At 39.2% G+C, this 22,049-nt stretch overlaps 1 protein-coding gene across 10 annotated transcripts in view; it reads left to right on the top strand.

Annotated features, from left to right (window-relative positions):
* Positions 1-22,049, top strand: part of MYLK4 (myosin light chain kinase family member 4) — a 106,819-nt gene that overhangs the window by 80,430 nt on the left and 4,340 nt on the right. For 4 of the 10 annotated variants that reach the window (XM_019752391.2, XM_019752395.2, XM_074335308.1 and 1 more), the window contains 11 exons: positions 70-520; positions 1,744-2,045; positions 3,258-3,363; positions 6,393-6,486; positions 6,558-6,667; positions 7,605-7,746; positions 10,549-10,619; positions 11,413-11,541; positions 12,210-12,362; positions 15,622-15,700; positions 19,508-19,579. In XM_019752391.2, coding sequence (XP_019607950.2) covers positions 70-520; positions 1,744-2,045; positions 3,258-3,363; positions 6,393-6,486; positions 6,558-6,667; positions 7,605-7,746; positions 10,549-10,619; positions 11,413-11,541; positions 12,210-12,362; positions 15,622-15,700; positions 19,508-19,555 — 1,685 coding nt within the window. In that variant the 3' untranslated portion in view covers positions 19,556-19,579. The remainder of the gene's footprint in view (positions 1-69; positions 521-1,743; positions 2,046-3,257; positions 3,364-6,392; positions 6,487-6,557; positions 6,668-7,604; positions 7,747-10,548; positions 10,620-11,412; positions 11,542-12,209; positions 12,363-15,621; positions 15,701-19,507; positions 19,580-22,049) is intronic. The other 6 variants (XM_019752399.2, XM_074335311.1, XM_074335310.1 and 3 more) reach the window with 3 other exon arrangements.

Here is a 22,049-nt window from a genome sequence, read left to right on the forward strand (position 1 = left end):
TGAAGCCAAAATTATGCTGATCACGTACATCCGCCATTAAAATATTTTGTGTCCTATGATGGCTTTTAGAGAGATCTTCCCAGAAGGACCAGCCTTCCTCTGAGAAAGAAAAGGTTAATAAACTCATCAGGAAAAATGCTGAGAAGACCAAGTCCTCTCTAGTTCAGGGAAGTTTTGCCACATTTCATACAGAAAGACCTCCAGATGAAGTAGAAGATTTTGCTCTAAGGAAGACCATGGAGCCAAGAGAAAATACAGATGGGAGAGATATTTCATGCACAGAGAGACTGAATAGACAAGAAAATAATAGTGCTGGAGATGATAAGCAAGCCATTGTGGATAAAAACGCATGTCCAGTGTTCAAAGGAGAGAAAAATGGGCTTCATTCTAAGGAAGATACTAGTGAAAGAGAACCTGACAGAAATGGAGAGTCATCTATTGCAAATGAAACAGTGCTGGACAAGTGTTCAAATACAAAGCAAAATGCTGATAAAACTAATGGTGATCAGTTCTATGAAAGGTAGGGGTTAAAGCATTACACATCTTCAATTTATGTTTTTTGTAGATCTATGTGCCGTTGTAATTTAAGGCCATATCGAAAGGATAACTGAAGTGAGCTTTTAAAGCAATGGTTTAGAAACCAATTTCCCACTTGTGTAGATTTTTCTTGGCCATGTTTTCTTGTCACAATTTTTTCTTCATGCCTGCCTGTGACATTTTCAGGCATTTTATTGTTTCCTATGTCTCCTACCAACTGCATGACAAAGATAATGATTATTAATACTGACATCAATCAGTATTTTTAAAGATCAAGTACAAATTTCTTAGTTTTAGCAAAATGGAGCACATCCTTCCTAAGATCAAGAATTGAATAATAATCAGATTTATCTGTAGGTTAAAGACCTAATTCGTAAAAAGTTTACCTATCCCATTATACATGACAAGTTGGCTATTCCCCCAAAATATTGTGAAGATTGAGTAAGAAGTAGATTACTAAATGACTCTTTCTCAACTGTGCAAAGTTTCACATATAAATGCAAGTAATTATGTAGCCAATTAAAATAAATTATGTTGTGATGAGCTACAGAATCTATTTGAAATAGAAAGTATTCAAACATCTGTGGTCTTCTTTTTTAGGGACTTAAGATATCATTCTTATTTCATTTTTTAAATAAAATATTTGAAATCTACTCATGGAGAAGTCTAATTTTCCAAGAATTAAACATAAACACTATTGTTTACTAAGAAAGTCCATCACTGCAAAGATGTGCTCAGTAAGGTCTGAAGCTGTTGCAAAACTGAAACTATGTCAATTCTTTCACCAATAAAGGTTTACTCTCACTGCTGTTAATATTCAGAGAGATTATTACTTTTTATTATGCTTTAATTTAGTCATTTCTCTCTTTTATAAGGAATGGAAGTGAAAAAATAAAGATCAAGTTAGGCATTCATGAAATGAGTGCTTTTGTAAAGGGACAATGGAATAACGGGGTTACAATGAAGTCACTGTGGAGATTCCCTGGGATCCTAGTTACCTACACCCATCATCGTGTTGCTTTCGTCTGATGGGGAAGCATACCGCTCCATTTTATCCCCAAACACTGACATGCCATCTCTCTGTCATGAAGCTTAGGTCCCTTCACCTAAACACCATTTTAAGGAAGCTTTAGTTCTAAGAAATTTGACCGCCTGAAATTTTTCTCCCTGAAACTTTGAGAGCTGCAGCTGAATTTTATTTTCCAGGTGTATCAGCAATGTAAAAACCATTTCCACATCAGGAGTCCCGGGAAACTCAGCAATAGGACCCATTTTGCAGAATGCTGAACAAACAGAGCCTATTGGCAGTAGTAAGCGAAGAGTGGCGGAGGAGTGCTTCATCAAAGAGGACAACAAAAAGAGCAGAATAGATGTAGCAGGTACAGGTGAAGGACACACGTTGAGAAGGACACAGGAAACCAGACAAGTCCAGGGGAGTTTACAAAGCCAACCCCTAGAGTCCGCTGGAATTAAGACCTCCAGACAGCAAGATCTGGTGACTCCATTGGGTAGGACATGGCTTTTGTTTCAGACTTCTAAAGCTTCTTAACCTTTCTAGCAAACATTTCCAACTAAATTTCACTTAGCCTAACAGCCTGAAGGAGACATAATGCCGTATCGATGCCATTTGTGTATGTAACTTGATCACTCATTCATTCATTCATTCATTCATTCATTTGGTCTGAAGAGATGAATGCCACCAAGAGAATTCTTTCATGGCTTCTTGATTTTTCTGCATATTTATGGTGAATGTCCATATCAAAGCAGATTCCTGGCGATTTATACTGTCTGAATTGAGAAAAAAACACTAACACTTGGCAGAGTGCCTAGCACAAGATAAGTGTTCAAGAATTATATGTTGCATAAATGTAAATTTTTGAAAGCAAAGTTATTAGTCACCTCTGTTTGTATCCTTGGTATGCATATAAGAAGGTGCATGCAATAGGTGTTTAAATAATGAATAAAAGAGGAAATGAATAGGGTCATGGCAAGCAAATTTTAACAGCAGTAATCATGGAAAAATAAAAAGAATACTGGAAGAATCTTATTGGGTAATTGCATATTTTAGAACTGATCCTGAGGTGGATTAGAGTTTAAACACTTAGGATAGAAGGTAGAAAGTGGGAGAAATTTGAGAGCTGTGGAATATATACTTAGCCAGTTTTACTGGGCGTTTTATTTCCAGCCAGGAAAAATTCATCTTTGTGCCTTAAACGTGTCTTAAATAAAGCTAAAATATTTTGGAAAGTAATATATAATAATATCAAACATTTCAATGACATGAAGAAACTTTTCATTTTTTCTCTTTGCTTTAATTAAAATAATGGGCTATATCAGTGGTGCTTTAAAAAAATAATGGAACAAACTACTTCTCATTTTTTAATTTAAATAGGCTCAGGCTTGGAAGTATAACCTATTTGACTGTATTGGGGTTGTAGATTTTAATTATTTTGACATTTCTAAAAATTGTCCTGAAGATGGTATGAATCATAGTTTAGTGGTCCTGACATTCTATCTCAAAGATGTCAGGTGTCACTTTCATGAATCACAGATTATAATACGAAATGAAAATTTATATTCCTTGGCTCATCAGGAATAAAACAGATGACTTGTTATTTTATTATTAAATGAACAAATTTTCACTCTGAGGCCCAACGTTTGGTGCCATAAAGAGTTCTGACTGCTTAACAGATGGCCCTTCTTTTCCTCTCACCTTCTAGATGACATCCAGGCTCCTCCTGCCCCATTTAATCACCGGATTGTGATAGCCAAACAAACAGCAGTCAACAATTTTTATACTGTGAGCAGAACAGAAATTTTAGGAGGGTAAGTAATGCTCAATTTTAACACATTTTCAACAAAAGATGAGAACTTTCAAAGAGATCAATAAAGAGGCCTTCATAAATGTTTGCCAGTCTCCCTCTGAGAATAGAAACGTCACAAACAAACATTTCAAGAGATCTTAACCACTTCTGAAAGTTGTCACATGCCAGAAAGGTTGATGTGGTGACAGTGACTAAACTCCACATTTATTATCTGCTTTACTTCCCATGCTGTAAGGTCTGAAAGTGAGAGAAAACAGTGTGAATCCCCAGAAAGTTTAGAAGCTTTCCAAAGCTTGAATACTGAGAAACAAAATGTAGAAATGAATTAAAACTGTATATTGCTGGTGGCATGTGTTAAATCTTTCTCATCATTATTGTTAGTTTTCCATTTATGTTGTCATTGTATTAATTACCATTATCCATTTCAATCAGCTATTTTCTTCACTAAATAGCTTATTTGAAGGACATCTCAATTCAACCTCTCCCTGAAGAAGAAAGAGTCAAGTCCATCAGGAGATCATTCCTGGGGATGTTTGTTCCTCTTCTACTTCACTCACAATCCCCCTAAGGGGTTTTGTCGTCTAAAGCCTAAATTATAAAATTTACTGCCATCAACATATCTATATAAAATAGGAAGAGAAAGCAGAAAATTTATAGAAATATAGACAAATTTTACTTAACAGCACATAGGAAAATATCCATAGTTACTATAATGTATGTTTCTGCAACTGGCCATTGAGGGCATGGCTGGTATTTGTATAAGCCCCTTCTTCCTCTTCCCATTCCATGCTTCTTTCCCCCTCTGCTACGTAGAACCACCTGAATTTTTTCCTCCCTAGCTGGTTGATCATGAAGCACTCTCCTCGAAACTGAGGATGGGCTGAGGGAGAAATGGGAATTCTGAAACCTGAATAAATACCGTGTGAGTCTGAAGTTTTACTGCCTGCAGCAGCGTATTTGGGTCTTCAGGAAGTTCAGTGACAAACCAGCAACTGTTTCTCTAAAGAAGAGTACCTGTGGCAGAAGAGGCTTTGAAACAATCCGTAGGGTTTGTGCTGTGTTTCAGGTGAAGGTTCACCAATGACTCCCTTTTGGGCAGCATTGGTCACATCGCAGGGTGGACCACCTGCTGGGCATCTCCTGTCTGGACTCCACTCAAAACTGGCAGCTATAACTCACTCAGTAAATAAGTTAGAGGAGCACAATCAAATGTGTATTATTGCCTTAAGATGCAAAGTGATCATCAACAGGAGTACTTTCTGTCTAGTAATAAGAGAGTCTAGATGTAGCAAATTATTTTTCACTCTTGGCAGAGATAATACAACTTGCCAAGGATCACTGGGTCCCAAAAGACCTGCCTGCGGAGGCAGGCTCCTGAATTTTTCTGGGGTTCATCTCCCAACCTGTGGTCTCTAGTGTATTTATAATCCCTACTCAATATACTCAACTAGCATGAGGCTGTCAGTATGGAGGACAAGCAGGAATACTGGGGGGTGGCCTAATCATTCAAGGCACTTGCAGAGCAACTCATTTGGGAGAGACAGTGAGATAGTCCTAAAGTTAAACAGCCATGTGACACCTCTGCTGGGCCCAGCAGTTCTGGGGGCCTTTGATAATTAAGAGGAAAAAGGATTTTCTTAGTCAGCAGTGTCATGCGGGGCGGCCTGCAGGGTCTCTGCTCCCTCTCCCCACATAAGAACGCAGGACATGGTGAGGCCAAAAAGGAACACCCACGGAGCCATAAGTAGGGGAGTCATATCACTATATTCTCTCTGGCAGCATCTGCCTCTCTGCAATCCGCTTTTGCCAGCTCAGCCGCCATCTTCTTGCTAGCCCCCATTTTTTGCTAGCGCAGCCACAGCAGTTATATTAGTGGCCAATGGCTCACTGGTTACAGCTGACGGCCAACTAGCCACAGTGGATGGCCATCCAATCACAGTTGATGGCCATTTACTACCTGAGCCAGCAGCTTTCTATGTGAGGCCGAGAGCCTGGAAACTGCTTTTTGGGGCTCTGTCCCCACAAGCAGCCACACACAAGGTGCTGGGGGCTGTGTTCATGTGCTCCAGTAAAGAGGTTAATCTGGAACGGTGTTTGCAATTGAAGTCATCACTTGGTTGTTTATGAACCCATCTGCTTCTGCCCTGAGGTGTGTAGTTGAGTTGAATGGGATGGGGTGGCAATCACCACCCTTCCTCCATTTGGTGCCAGGACCCTCACCTCTGCAGTCCTTTAGGAATGTGGTAGCCTTAGGTGCATGATGTTGTTAGGGAAGCATTCCCGTCACTCCTGCCGTGATAGCCGCCATTGCACAGGCTGCTCCCTGTGTTCTATTTTACTCAATCAGGAATCAAAGTAAGCAAGCAAATTTAAAAATTGTTCACAAGGGTGTGCTTTTTTGTGTGTGATTGCATTTGTCAGAAGCTGTCTGACAAAGTATATATAAGTTTATGTCCAAGCTGAAATGTTAAAAAACTCACAGATGATTATGTGATATGTGTTTTGATTATATGTGTCTATATGCAATATTGTCATTACTTCTTATTTATTTATATGCAGTTTCCAAAAATAATTTGATGTGCCTGATTCATAACCTGTATTTTTCACATGCTTACAAAGCCTCACTTATTACATTCATACGAGTGTGTATTCAGAACAATTCTATTTTTTCTTTAACAGATGTTCTCAAATTTTAGGGTGCATATGAATTACCCAAGGCACATTGTGAAATGCAGATTCTGGGGCCTCATCCCAGATTCCTGTCTCAGTAGAGTTGGAGTGCGGCCAGGAAACATGTGTTCCTTGTAACCCACCCCCCTCCAGGTGATTCTGATGCTGGTGACACACAGACCAAACCTTGACACTGTCATAGAAGTTTATTGGTTAGAGTAGATGCACCAATAGGTTTGCTTATTCAAACTCACAAAAAGAAATGCCCCGGGAAACTTCCTTGTCCACTTGGCAGTGGCTGAAGCTGGGTCCTGGTGGGGGACAGAATCTCACACTGCACCTCATCCTCTTCTTTGTCAGGGGGCGCTTCGGCCAGGTTCACAAGTGTGAAGAAAAAGCAACAGGTTTGAAGTTGGCGGCTAAGATCATCAAGACCAGAGGCAAGAAGGATAAGGTAAAGGCGGTGAGTGTGGATCTCTCCTTGCTGTTCTCTTCACCTCACTAAGCCTCTTTCCTTCTTCTCAGGATGAAGTAAAGAATGAAATCACGGTCATGAACCAGCTGGATCACGTGAACCTCATACAGCTCTACGATGCTTTCGAGTCTAAGAATGACATTGTCCTGGTCATGGAGTAGTATGTGTGCCCTCCTGCTCTCTCTTCCGCTTCCCCGCAAAGCTTGCACACACATCCAGAGAGTCCCGCAGCACCCGTGACCGTGGGGTGCAGCTCTGTCCTGCCTCAGAAGTTGCTAAACACACTCTTGGTGCACCAATGATTCTGACTTGTGTGTATGAGACAATCAGTTTCAGGAAGGAAATTACTTAGAAATAGACATCTCCATATATGATTTTATTAATAAGAAGGAGAATGACAACATAGATCTAACTTTATATGTAAGTTATACTGTCAAAAATCCAGTTTAAATATTATTCTGGTTAACCTGGAGGAAAGTGATTTTTGAACTACATTTCACTTTCAACTTAATCACTAATACAGAGTTCATGTCAAACTCTTACTAGTTACGGCTAAGGAACTTCCATTTAAAATCACCTTTATAAAAACGTTTAGTTAGAAAGTGAATATAACTAACGCAGAATCAGTATTGCGATTCAGTTCATTTTTTCTTCATTTTGGGTTTTGTTTATCATTGTTCAATAAGGAATTTCGAATACTAAATATCTAGCATTAGCCACATAGAAGCATTTTATCACTGAAATTAGTCTGAAGAGATCCTGTCTAACCCTCACTTGGTGTTTGGAATTCCCCTCCCTACCTTCTTAAAATTCTTTTTATCTTCCATACATGTTAGAAAATGGCAGATGTGGACTCACTCCGAGCTGTAGCCACTGGATAAATGGGGTTTTGAGACTTGCCATTTGTGAAATTGATGGTAGCTGAGACAAGGTCCTTCAACCTAAGAGTCATCTAACTGAGATAGCAAAGAAGGCAGAGAAATAACTATGCATACACCTCTGTTGGAAGAGTTAGAGGAGCCTAAACACCAAGCTGCCACAAGAAAAATGTGTTGATTAAGGAATGACTCAGGACTTCACTCCTCTTCTCTCTGTAGTGTGGATGGCGGTGAGCTGTTTGACCGGATCATTGATGACAACTATAATCTGACTGAGTTTGATTCCATCCTGTTCATCAAGCAGATATGCGAGGGGATACGATACATGCATCAGATGTATATTCTCCATTTGGACCTGAAGGTAGAGCATGGTTTGTATCCCAACCTCCGCCCTTGTGTGGATCAAAGGACCCTGTCAGGTACTATACACCAGCTTGGGAAATTGATAGTGTCACTAGGTACATATTCAGGAGTTAATAAAAACCTAGATTCTTAACCTCATACCCCCACTCCCAACTTCTGTCATGCCCTAATATTTTCATGTCTCCTTCTTTACGGATTACTATTCAGATTCTTGTAACATGCCTGTGTGAAAGGAATCCATGTGGGAGATGGCTTCCCTAAAAGTTTAGGATTAAAACCACCACCACCACCACCACCACGACCACCACCACCACCACCACCACCACCACCACCACCATGGCATCCTTGTGTCCCTGTCATTATTAGGGAAAGTAGGTGGGAGAATTTTAACTAACTGAAAATACCCTGGTAGTAGCCAAACTTTCCAGCTCTCCAAGAGTCCCCAACATTCCCCTAAAATTCTTTCAGGAGGCTCTGGACTTTAGGGATTTGTTTTTCTATTGTCATGCTAGAGCACTGAGGAGAAAACTATAGCAGAATGGGATATGGAGCAGCCAGAGAGTGCTGAAATACTAAGGAACAGGAAAGGGTAGTGGGAGTGGGACTGGACACCATGCTGGAAATGGTGGAAAGCTTTTGTGAGCAGCCAGGAGCTGAGATGCCTTCCTTTCTTCTCTTATTTAACGACTCTTCCTTTTTGATCTCTCTCCCATTACGAAGTCTCTAGAATTGGACTATACCTAGTAACAACCAATGAAAGGCCCAGGCCCTGTAAGTCTGACTAGCTCTACTATTGGGGTTAAGAATCATAAAGTTCATCTTCTTGTGTGGCTCAATCATTTTCTTATTTCCCTGTTTGCACAGCATGGCAGTGAGATAAAATTCTATATAAAATACCACCTACTGCAAGTCATCAGGGATTATAGAGCTAAATGAATTTAACTTCCTCAAATAATTTTCCATGGGCCTCTCTTCCTATAACTTGGCTTTCTTCACCGTCTTGGTTTATGTACATTGCCTCTCACATACACAGGGCAGGAGGAAGTGGTGTATAAAATGGCAAAGTGAGAGGTTAAAAATCATTAGCAAAGCCCTTGGCTCTGAACTGAGTTTGATAATGCGTATTTTCATGGAGCATTTCATTGAGTGTAGATATTCTACAGATATCCCTAAAGGGATTTGACTGGCAACTGGAACTAGGGCCTGGCCTATCATAAGTCAAACAACTCCATATGTGGCTTCATAATGTTGATTGAGGACTTGTAATGGGTAATTTTAGTTATGGCTTGTATGTAAAGATAATAATAAAGGTGACAGCTGGATGGGTCATTAAGGACCACTCATCCCTTTTAGAAAGCTCCTTGGGAGGAAAAGGGCCAAAAATATTTAGTGCTTGTCACTATGTAGAGGAAATTAGAGGTGACTTAAAAGTGGTCCACTTTATATTTTTCTGTGTTTTACAAGTCTCGTTTAATGATTATGCTTTAATTTCATAATTAGAAAAAAATTAACCTTTTGAAGTGACCTCAAAGCTGTTTCTTTACATTCTGCAAACAATTTTTTTTTATGACATAGTATTCTTTGACAACTGGACAGCTTTATACATGATTGATCAGTTATTTAAGCATAAAACCAAATGTTCTTATATAGCACCCACTTCTCTATAAGTAGCTTTTACTTATAGACATTTGTTTTAGAGCTATTTTAGAAAAGAGCTTCCAAAGACATTATGTGCAACCAGACAGCCTATTGAATATTGATAAGGACACTATGTCATTTCATAGAGTGTTCCTGAGTTTCTGATCTCATGGGAGCCTCCTCTCCATCCAGACAGATGTGTGTGTGGGTGGGGGGCAGCCAGGATAGCACCTAAAGGATGGGACATGGGATCCTGGGGCTTCAACAACTCAGCTAATGCCCCTCAACTCTCAGAGAAGAGTCAAGATTAGAGCTTGAGAATTCTAGGCAATTTGTTGAAAATTTTATCTTTTATGGATGGCCTTAACTTTAAATCAAATCTCTTATATTTCTCTGACTGCAGTTTTTCTGTCCCAACAAATGTAGGTACACTTGTCAGACATTGTATAAACACTAAGCTGCAATGCTACTATCTACATTTTTCCCTCTTCACCCCAAGATTGTCAGATTGGCAGGGCAAAATCTTCCCAGAGTCAAACTCCAAGGGAACCTGCAGAAAGTGTTTTAGGCATTGAGACCAAACTGAGTAAAACTTTGGAACTGCAGAGAATGAAGAATGAACGAGGGAAAGCCTTCCCTTTGACGTATGACTTTCCCTAGACTAATCACAAAGGAAAATCTGGAGGTCAGTAGTGTTCACATTACATTGCATATTCAGTGTGGCCGTTTACATGAATCAGGCCATTTCTCTTGGAACTCATAAATCCTTGGGAAAAATATTCCCCCAAGAAGGGGAAATTCATACTTAATAATTTTAGGGGGGCAGATGTCAAGTCTGAGACGGCCTTCACCAGTGCATTTAAAAAGCACTGAAGCAACCCCTCTCTTTCTTCCCTCAAGGAGGCCTCTGCCTGAACTCACATCATGGTAAACTGCAGAACCAGGGAGAGGAACAGGCAGGGTAACGCAGGGTTGGCATGGTACCCACAACCTCATCTATCACATAATTAAAGGAGAAAATACCCACACAGACAAGCCAGACCCAAAGTGAAAGGCCTGATATGTTTTTCCTGAGCATCCTTGTATTTTCAGTTGTGGTTCGAGGACAATTTGAGTGAATGATGGTTGTTTTCATTGCTAATATGTCTCTTTCTACTGGCAGCCTGAGAATATCCTGTGTGTGAATCGGGATGCTAAACAAATAAAAATTATTGATTTCGGATTGGCCAGAAGGTATGCCTATTTGAACATATTAATAGGTGTATGAATGGAGTTAGGTAGCATGATGGGTGCTCTTTCTTTGCAAAGATAAATCTGTTATATCCTTTGGTTTCATACCCTCATTTACATTTAACTTAACAAATGTTTCAGCTTTACATTGCTGACTGTGGGATTTGAATGTTCAGAAGTTTCTATAGTGCATGCAAGAAAAAATTAAAACTTAATACAATGAAGTTATTAAATTTGAAAACATTAATTTTGAATTTGTAAGAGTTTGTCTTAGTCTTTTATATTTGTTCCATCTGTAAAGAGAAGATTTAGTTAAAAAAAAATTAATAGCGTAAACAAGATTGCAAAGGGTCCTGGCACATGTAAGGTTTTTAAGGGGACAAAGAGCACATTAATGGTGAATATAAAATAGATGTAAACTATTGCATTGCATTTCTTCATTAGGATGGGCTCATTCAATACATTGACATGTCAAGGATCGTGTCAGTTTTTACTTTTTCTTTCTCTTTTTTCTTTTTTCATATTCTGTAATTCATGTTTCTAATTATTCTGAGTGGCTTTTGTTACAACTGTTTCAGATTATTAAGGTTTTACTGTATGAATGATGACTTAAAACTCCTAGGGCTTCTTCACAAATTTTGACACTAAGTTTTAAATATGTGATTTCTTTTAAAGTCTATTTATTTTAAATTTGTTGTCTGGCTGAAGCTTTTTTTGTCTTATATACTGCATCATTTCAATTTCCATGATTTTTGATTGACATTCTCCATCCCTTCACTTGTCTCCTAAATTTCAGATACAAGCCCAGAGAGAAGCTGAAGGTGAACTTTGGAACCCCAGAATTTCTTGCCCCTGAAGTTGTGAACTATGATTTTGTTTCCTTTCCCACGGACATGTGGAGTGTGGGGGTAATTGCCTATATGCTGTAAGCAGATCTTTCTGACATTCTCAATCATCATGCATATTCTAAAAGGTTTTGCTATTTTGCATAAAAGCCCCAATTTAGGTCCTTTAAAAATAAATAACACTGTACCATATTCAGTTACTTTCTAGGCTCTATTGAATCCTGTGGGTGAAAGGAGTAAATTCTTTCCCAGCACATCATCTGAAAAAGTAAATGTATGTCTTTTTCACTAATCATTTGAACAGCTACAATATCATCCAATGCCTCAAAAGTAACTAAAAAAAAAAAAAAAAAAAAAAGAAAAGAAAAGAAAAGCCAAACCTTTGTGTCCTGATCTCCTAAATGACTAATGTTAGCCTCACTCCTCAGAGGCGACAGTCCTGGTGTTGGCCCTCTCAGCATATGGCAGATTTTTACCAGCTGTAAATGCTTTAAAGAGAAGTTGTATTAGTCTTTGAGATTCATATTCAAGAACAGGTGCTGCCATCATTGCTGTAGTTATTTATTCAGGAGTTGGGGTGGGGGAAGTAAGCATCTTATTCATTGTAAAAATCTATTATAAAATTATGTTTAATTATTAGGTTATTTGCTTTCTTTCAGTTTTAAATGACAGAACCAAAAAAGCAACCTATCAATAAAGGGTTTGAAGCTGTTTAAAAAATAATCACTCTGGACACTGTGTCTTACAGACTTAGTGGTTTGTCCCCCTTCCTGGGCGATAACGATGCTGAGACCCTGAACAACATCCTGGCCTGCAGGTGGGATTTAGAGGAGGAAGAATTTCAGAATATCTCAGAGGAGGCCAAGGAGTTCATCTCCAAGCTTCTGATTAAGGAGAAGAGGTAACCCAAGTTCCTTCTGGGCTCTGGAAGCAGTAAGGATAAGAGTGGGGCCGCCCACTTCCGGGATCATTAGAATTCTTATCAGATAACTACTGAAGTCCCTCAGTGAAATCTCTGATGCCTGTGCAAGGTTGTAAATAGGATGAGTTTGACGCTCTTGATCCAACTTACGTATATCTTGGACTGCTCTGGTCATGAGTCTGAATGGGGCAGCAGAAACTCCCCTCCTTCTGCGTTTTGCAATAAAGCTCTAGCAATTAGGGGCTCATGCTGGGCGTCAGTGGACTCACCCTCTAAATGAAGGGTTTGGGATAAGTTATTTCCATGATGCCTTTCACATCTACAAAGCACATATATAGCTCTGTGTAGCTGTAGACTTAACTATCATTTCATTTGAGAACCTAGAATGGGTCAGACTGTTCCAAGTCCTTTATGGACATGATCTTTTTCAATCCTCACCCAACTCCATGAGCTAGAAATTATCATTACTATTTTATGGATGAGACTCTCTCTAAGTAGTTTGCCCAAGGTCATACAGCTAGTAAGTGGGAGGACTTATAATCAAACACAAGCTGACCTTCCCGCAAAGCCATCACTTAACTGTTTGTTATGCATTACATGGTCTTCTGTTTTCTGTCATGCTAAGACCACAATAATTCAAAATTCGGTGGGTAAAGAGTGATGTTGATATATACGGGCTTGCATTTTAGAATTATGGACAGGAAATGGACACTGCCCTTAACCTGTCACACACAGTTTTAGATGGTTTTATGTCTAAGACATACTACAGTAGATAGTATTTAAGATTCTCAGGGACAACAATATTTGCTTTATTATTTCATCATCTTTATGCCTTTTGAGTTATTAATAAACATGACCATGAACCAATACATAGGAGGGTGCCATGGAGGAGGGTGATAAAGAAACAACATGGGTAATGGGTGTGGCTCAGTGCCTGACACACAGGAGGCACTTTTCCTCAAGCAATTAATTAATTATCTACCATCTGCCAGGAAATGTGTCTTGGGCATTGAGAACAGTTGTAGAAAACCCAGTCCCTGCCTTTAGGTAACTCATGAGCTAATAGAAAAGATAGGTATTTTAAAAAAGCTACAATACAATGTGGTTCATGCAAAGACAGAGTATATGGAAAAGGGCCAGAACTGAGTCCTAAAGTGGGAAGGAGGACTTAGCCAGGCTGGAGGTCTCAGTCTGAGAGGAGGGGCCATGAACAGACTTTGGTTTTATCTTTAATACTGTTTATTATAAACAGTATGTTTAATACTGTTATTATTATTTATACAATACTTAATGCCAGGCAGAGAACAGATGGAAAAGGTTAACTCTATCAAATCTTTGGTGGATGAGAAATACACATTTACTGAGAAACTATTTTACAGATACAGTAAGTCCTCACTTAACATGGATAGGTTCTTGGAAACTGACTTTAAGCAAAATGATGTATAACTAAACCAAACTTAACCACAGGCTAATTGATATAAACAAGAGTTAAGTTCCTATGACAAATTTCTGGTCACAAAAACATCACCAAACTTATACGTAATGATCTAAAACACCAAAAATAAAGGTGAGTTATACATATAGTAAGAAAAATTACTAAAAATTAGTAAGATCATTTTTTTCCACCCCACTTATTCCAGTGTAGGACCCCAGTTGGCCTGAACCCATCCTGGCAGCTCAGGGTGCAGGCAGGCCCCACCCTGGACAGGACACCTTCCATCACAGAGCCACTCACACACACCCACAGTCACTCAGTTGGGGACAGTGTGGACATGCCATTTCACCTCATGTGCACATCTCTGGGATATGGGAGGAAACCGGAGTCCACAAAGAAAACTCGTGTAAACATGGGGAGAGAGTGCACATTCCACAAGGACAGTGGCCCCAGCTGGAATCAATTTTTCTTCTCATCATTATAAGGAAATGACACTGAACAAAATAATGTTATCCGAACACTTTTATGTGTTCTCTGATTTAATCATCTGGATATCCTGTGGCATATGGATATTATCACCATTATTTTATAGATGAGGACATTGCGGCTGAGAGCAATGAAGCAGTCACACAGCTCCTCAGGGCAGATGCAGAGCCAGGCCTGTTGGGCTCCAGCCCCCACGTCCTGCCTGCTCCCTCAGTCTGTGGCTTTCATTAATACCAAAGGAGCAACAAATACACATTTGGGCGGAATGACAACTGGCTAGGTACTCAAGTCAATACTTGATGAAACTAAGGCCAGTGCCGAATCCCACTATCATAGAGCATAAAATACTCTCTCTCTCAACTTACATTAATTTTCCACCTATTTCTCTATTTACTGGATTTGCCATGTATAATGTGCACTATTTGGCCCAAATTTGTGAGAGAAAAATAAGGATGCTCATTATACATGGGTAGTACTAATTCTGTATCTATATAAATGTTTTTAATTCTTTCATCTATATTTATAAGTTAAAAGTGTAACTCTAGAAATCAATAACAACATCCATATGCAATATAATACCCTGGAATACGATCATCAGTTTTGTTGAACTTACGATGAACTTGGAACAACAAAGAGTTCTTGGCCTTCTATGATGCGTAAATATGGTAAATTTGTTACCAGTACATAAAATTCCTTAAACCATAATATATTAAAAAATAAATGCTAAAATTCCTTATAATAAAAAACAAGTACCTAAATGTAAACAAATAAAAATTTGAATTAAAAAATTAAAACAAAAGATTTTTTTCTCTGAAAGTTTGGACCAAAAACATGGTTGCTCATTATACAAGGCAAAATACGGTAACTGTTCAAAACTTCTTAACTCAAAAGTTAGTAAATACACATTATTCAACAGTTTTAATACATAAATTGCTTTTGCAATCATCAAGAATCGTTGTAGCATTCTGTTCTTATAATAATAAATATACATTTATTCTTTAACTGACTGACAGAAGTTCAATTTATAAAGCTTAGACATTACATCAAGAGCGGTTACTTATATTTGAAAGTATATGTTCAGTCATTAACAAAGATTTTAAATTTTTTGCCTTACTTTGTCTAACAAGCCATGTTGTTACCCTGGTTGGATAAAATGGTAACACAACACTGATAACAATTCCAGAGAAGGCAGCATTAACTGTGAATTTGACATTTGGCACCTAGTCTTCCAAAGGCAGTGGCCAGAGCTGAGGTTGAATGGCATAGGCAGGCCTCATTTGGTGCATTCCCACTAATGACCTTCTGAATTTCCTTTAGTTGGAGAATAAGTGCAAGTGAAGCTCTCAAGCACCCTTGGTTGTCAGACCACAAGCTCCACTCCAGACTCAAAACACAGGTGACCAAGGCTCTTTGTCTTTCCTCTTCTTTTCTAGTTAGCCTTAGTCTTTTGACGATCAGATGCCAGAGGCATCTTAGCCTTAAGTGAATTTCTTTCTAATTCCTTTTCTCACAGCCTTCAAATCTTGTGCTAGTGTTAAATTGCTTAAAATGCTTTTATTGAGCAGTTTGTGTTTTTAAAAATAAATGTTACTTGTTATTATGCTTATTATCAAATCATTGTACCCATTATAAACTGTATTATGCACACATTCTTAAATACATATATAGCCTAGATATATAAACAAGTTCAGACGAATATATGCTAATGTATGTTATGCCTCCTTAAAATAGAACTCAGAATTCTAATGTCTATGCTTACCTGATTTAGTCTGCTCTGGGTACCAAAAACTATAATACTTAGCTTGGTCCAGATGTTAATCTAAGTTTATGTGAAGGATCCTCGTACCAGAGACTAAATGGAGATGACTGAAATGTTTGTTGAGAAAAATTGAGCCCACACTCCACAATAACTTCTTAGAATAAATTCCCTAACTACTCTCATTGCCTTAATTACCATTTATATTCTGACACCGCCATATGTCCCTTCAGCACAGATTTCTTTCCTAAGCTTCAGGTACATACATCCATTGGACATTTCCAGTTGGATTTTCTCAGTCCTAAACCGAACTCATGTCCCCCCACCTCACCTCATCCTCAACCATCCTCCCAGAATGACCCCCACTCAATAATGGCCTACACCAGATCCCAGGAAATTTATTTGTTTCCTCTTTCTTCCTCAATTCCCCATCTCACGTTTAATTTATCTCTGAGTTATTTTCCCTAATTACTTCTGGAATATGTCCACTTTCTCCATCCCCATGGTTATCATGGCCCTGGACACCCCTCACCTGAATTCCACAGTAGCCTTCTCTAGACTATCTCCATCCAAATCAAAGTGGATTATACAAAGGACATAAAAGCAGATGTGTAACATTGATACAACTTTTTAAGTAACATTTAAGTAACTTTTAAGTAACTAACATTTAGAATGTTCAACTGGGCAAGATACATATAGAAGCAATAAGCAATCTATGCCTTCAGGCCTCGTTGAGGATAGATCTGACATGAGCATCAGTTAAGATGGCCTCCGTCAAGCCCTGGCATAGTTTGCATTTGATATACATTCATTCCCTCCATCTCTGCTCCTCATCCTCCTCATTCCTCGGGGTTTTGGAGTGCAGCTTTTCCACTGACCAGCAAACTTTGGAATGACTGTGCTTCCAGGTACTCATTTTTTCCACATTCAGTTTTTATTGAAATTAACTTTGCTTCTAAATTCAGCATCAGTACTGAGTTTTATTTGTGTCTGAATATACCTTTCCTTGATAATTGGTACTGATGTCAAGTAAAAATAGACTTATTACCTAGTTGGTACCTTACCCAGACTACATAAACTGCTTATTAGGGTTACCAACTTATTTTGGGGCAATTTTCCACCAATGTATTTTTATCCAAGCTTATTGGTGTCTAAATACACTTTGACATGGTAGGACAATATGGAAACCACAGCAGATAATTAATGACATTATACAGTTTAGAAAGTGTTTAAAAATATTTTAAAAACCATAAAACAGAAAGAACAAAAATCACCTTTTTGTTACTCTATACAACTGCTGGTACCTAAGGTGAATAGATATTTCAAGAATGGTGAGGATTTTTTAAAAAATTCCATTGTATAAATCTAGTCAGTTATCATGAAAGTTATAATTTTATGGCACTGTTCCAGGCACTATTCTAACTGCTATACAAAACATTAACTCATTTAATCCTCATATCAATCCTCTGAAACAGGAACTGTTATTATCCTAATTATGTAGATGAGGAAACTGAGGACAAGGGTTAAGTACGTGTACAGGATCCCATGAGGAGCAAGTGAAGGAGCCAGCATCCCAACACAGGCAGGCAGGCCCTGGAATCTGGGCAGAGCTTCACCACTCTGCTATCCTGCTTTATAATGGGCTGCTGGGTGAAGGGGACCTGATGATGTTTCCAGAACGATTCATGTACCGTAGAGTTTCAGTGTTTTGAGAGCCAATACTTGAGTTTAATATATTTCATTTTTCAATGAAATACTGAGGCTAAATTTTTCCAGAAGATTCATTTTTGGAAAAATCTTGGTTCTAATGTGTTCTATAAAATGAGAATTTAACTTTATGTTGAAAATTTAACTCTTATCCAAAACTACTTACTATTTAAATCTTAATTCTATTTTTAAAAGTCATTTATAAATTTTTACTTATTTCTTTTAATTGTTCCATGCTTAAAAGGACTTACTGCTTCTTAACCACTGAGCATGCCTCTACTCAGTCACTGAATTTGAGAAGATTTTTTTTTTTTCTTAAAATTAAGGTCCTGAAGGTCTCTGCCTTCTGTATTAAGCTCAAGATGACAGCTGTGATTCTCAGCTTTTCTTATGACCCCAACCACCCTCCATCAGACACAGCTCTCAGCTGGGGTGGAACAAAGCATTCCCAAACTACAAATCTTTTAGAACTTGGCAAGCACCTACCGCAGACTTAATAAATGCTTTGGGGCTGAAGGAAGTGACACTGAGCAAATATGACGTGGTTTCTATTCTCCCAGAGCTAATAAGCCTTCTACCTTTCCCTCTCATTCCCAGAGTTACTCCGTTAGCTCATGCCTTTCTTTCAATTTACTGAACTAATAACATAACCTACGAGCTGGTATTCAACCTCCATTGACTCTCTTCTCTAATTCACCAAATCATGATTCTTAAAATTACAGTTCTGATCATATTCCTCCAATCAGACAATCTCCAAGTGTTCCCTGTTGTCCACACCAAACACACCCAGCAGTCCAAGCCTGCTCCCGTGCACCCTGACCTTGTTTTCCAGTCTTGTCTCAGCTGCTCCTTCTGTAGCAACCCAAATCATAGTGACGGTCAAGGCCTATTTTAAATGCCACCTCCTTTAAGATGGCTCTACTCAGTGCCCAAACTGGAGGTGTTTTCTCTGTTTCCTTGAACCTCTCTTGTGGCACTTAGATCTAACTCTTTTCGACTAGGTTTGAAAACTTTTGGAAGAAGCCTTTTCTGTGTCTGACTCATATTTGTAGTCACTGCAGCCCCAGTTTCAGTCTTGATTCTTGTGCTTTGTCTATGTGAATTATGTTGCAGGAAGTTCTGACAAAACACATGTGTAAAAATTAAGTGTCATTATGTGCCAAGCTCTTCATCTCTGAATCTGAGGAGAAGGGTAGTGATGACAGGTGTTCTAGAGGAGGGTAGGGGTGTGTTTCGCTGGGCTCTTTTTTAAAATTAGTTTCAGGTGTACAAAACTATGCAATAATTAGACATTTCACTCCTCACAAAGTGATAACTCCCCTCCCCCAATCTATTGCCCCTCTGGCATTGTATGTATCTATCTATTACAATTCCATTGACTCTATTCCCTATACTGAACTCCATATCCCATGACCATATATATATATATATATATATATATATATATATATATATATATATATATATATAAAATGACAGTTGACATACAATATTATTCAGCTTCAGTGTCAGGTGTACAGTGCAGTGGTCAGGCATCTACACCATCCATGAAGTGGTCTCCCTAGCTAGCTGGTGAAGCAGGTCAGGATATCGGTCAGAGGATCGTCAGCAATTAAGCTTCAAGAACTCCTGAAGAGCATTTTCTACTCAGTAGCAAGTTATTTTCTCAAGTGTTTTCATAAGTCAGGAACTGATGAAACAAGTTCTAATCCTTCCAAAAATGTCTTCTGGTTTTCCTAGAAGAAGAAGAAATGCTGCTCTGATGCTCAGAACCCTGTGACCAAATAGTGTACGGAAGGCGCCCATTGAAAGGTTGGTCTTGGGTCTTTCCCTGAAGAGGTGTTTGTACAAGCCTTCAGAGAGAGGAGCAAGAAAGAAATCGAATGTTTATTGCACTGACTATGTGGGAGGCAAGGCAGTGTTTTGGCTAAGAGGGAGGGCCCTGTAATCAGACTGCTGCATTTGTAACCTGCCTCTGACATTTTCTGGCAGAGAAACCTCAGTTTCCTGATTTGGGGGTTGGGGATAGTCTTACTTCCTAAGCCTTTGAGTGGCTCCAATGAGATAATCCAAGCAAAGCCCTTAGACCAGGACCTGGCACATAGGAGAAGCTGTCTCTGGTAGTCCTTGCAAAAATTGTGTTAGATCAGAGGAAGTAATATCCTTCTTAACAGAGAGAGAAACCAAATCTCAGAGACTCAGAGACTAAATAACACTAGTCGATGGTAGAGTGTGCTTCTCTCAGGTGTCTCTGAATCCAAAGTCTACTGAGCTGCCTCCCGGTCCTGGCCCCATCTTGGACCCCAAGGACTCATCACTTCATACAAAGTCTCTACCCTGTTTAGAATTTTGTTGAAATTCTTAAGAGATAGTTTTACAAATAAATATTTTTTTATTATATCAGTCAGCCAGCCCGATGTATGCCTTCAAGGAGAAGCCTAAGAAAATGCAGTTATTACAGACACTTTTAGGAATCCCGACATTTATGTCCTTGTTGGGGAGCCATTCACCCGCCAGCAGGTCAGCTCCCTAATCTTGACCAGTACGTCCATGGCCATTGTTGGAGCTCAATTTTAATAACTATCTATATAGGACTTACGATTTGTGTGAACCTGCATTCTTGCTGCTCACTGGTCTTAAACTTTTATTCTGATTTGTGTTTATTCTGGTCCTAGGTTTTGTTTGTCTCTTTGACTATGTATGTTCTTGTAAGCTGCCTTGAATCTTTTGTAGAATAAGATTAGGTAAAAATAAATCTATAAATCATAATAAATGTCACAAACCAGCATTAGAAAAGCATTCGGCCTTTAGTGTAAGGGTTGCTTATGAGTCTATCACTTATTGAGAAATATATGACCAGTCAGCAAGAAGGCTTGTGCTTTCCACACACAAGGACCATTCCTGTTTGTCAAAAACAGCACAGACATTAAAGTTTTGGGAAGAGTAAAGTATGCAGAAAGGGCTCTCCGTGCTCCCAGGCCTGGTTCGGAGTGCTCACTGAGGGGTCGTTGGCCTTTGCTGTGAGCTGAGTGAGTCTCCAGGCAGTGGGCCTGTGTTGTTCCTTCTGTCCCCTCCCCCATCCCTTCCCTAAGTTGTTTGTCCCGTTACCACAAACCCTGAGGGTTTGGCACAAACCACCTTCCCACCATAAACACTGGAGTCATTTTTGAGGCCTGGCGGGAATGAATTCACTGGGTGGTAGGAGGTTGCATTGCAAACCAGACCTTGTCAGGGAAGAATGAGGAGGAAATGGCTGGTGGGAGGTGGTAGAGTTCTTCCACATCAAGCTGGTGCTTTGAACCCAACTCTGTGGAAGATAGTGGCAACCCAAGCAGTGTAGTTAGGTACCATCTTTGTTGGAATAGCTTAATGAGACCTCTCTCTGAACTCAGTCAGGTCTGCCTCCTGATGGTCCCTTGGGCTGCCTGCCTTCCTTTCCTGGGTCCCTCAGCTTCATCTGGCCACAGAAATTTGCCTTGTTCCCACCGCAGGCTGGGGAGAGTTATTTCACGTCCACACAATGTGGATACTTCCTAGTTTACTTTCTTACTTTTCTTTTTCAAATTAAAATTTAAGCTTAAGATAGTAACTCTGGGAGCAGCCTCATTTAAGAAGAATGCTTTAAAAAATAGATTATTCTTCACAATATTTCCTGCCAGAATAAGACGGGGTTTTGGGCAAGATATATTATGAGTAAAACCAACTTTGAGATAATATTGATTTTAGAAATCTGGTGGTTGAAGATTATTTCTGCGGAAAAACTACAGCTTCCAGGACCTATGAATAAGGCATAATCCGCAATGTAAATTGTGGCGTATAAATCTCCTGCAATTTGTTAGAGGTTTTTTGATGTGTTGAGGAAACACTCTAAAAATTACTCTAAAAAACGGTGACATTTCGTTTTGTGTTTCTGTTGCATCTTTTGCCAGCCTGTAAGATAAATTTAGGGTACCTCTTCAGATCCATAGGAATGATGTGGGCCGCAGACTGTGCGGGCCCCAGGTCAGATGTGGTTCTAAAGCAAATGCAAGTATTTCCACGCGTGACCCGCAGCCTCACTTTGATGCCGAGATCAAGCTGACAGAATGGATGGGTGGCAGCAGCCTTGGGAGCTGGCTGTGCTTCAGATGAAACAAAGAGGCCTTGTCCTTCGATATTGCAAATAGTACTAAAATATCTTGCATAAACTGAAAAAAAAACAAAAAAAACCCAACCCCACTCTGGGAAGCATTTGGAATCCTTCAAGGAGTTTCTTTTTTTCTCTCACATATACACATACATT

Source organism: Rhinolophus sinicus, linkage group LG06 (assembly GCF_036562045.2).
Source record: "Rhinolophus sinicus isolate RSC01 linkage group LG06, ASM3656204v1, whole genome shotgun sequence".
Lineage (NCBI taxonomy): Eukaryota > Metazoa > Chordata > Mammalia > Chiroptera > Rhinolophidae > Rhinolophus > Rhinolophus sinicus.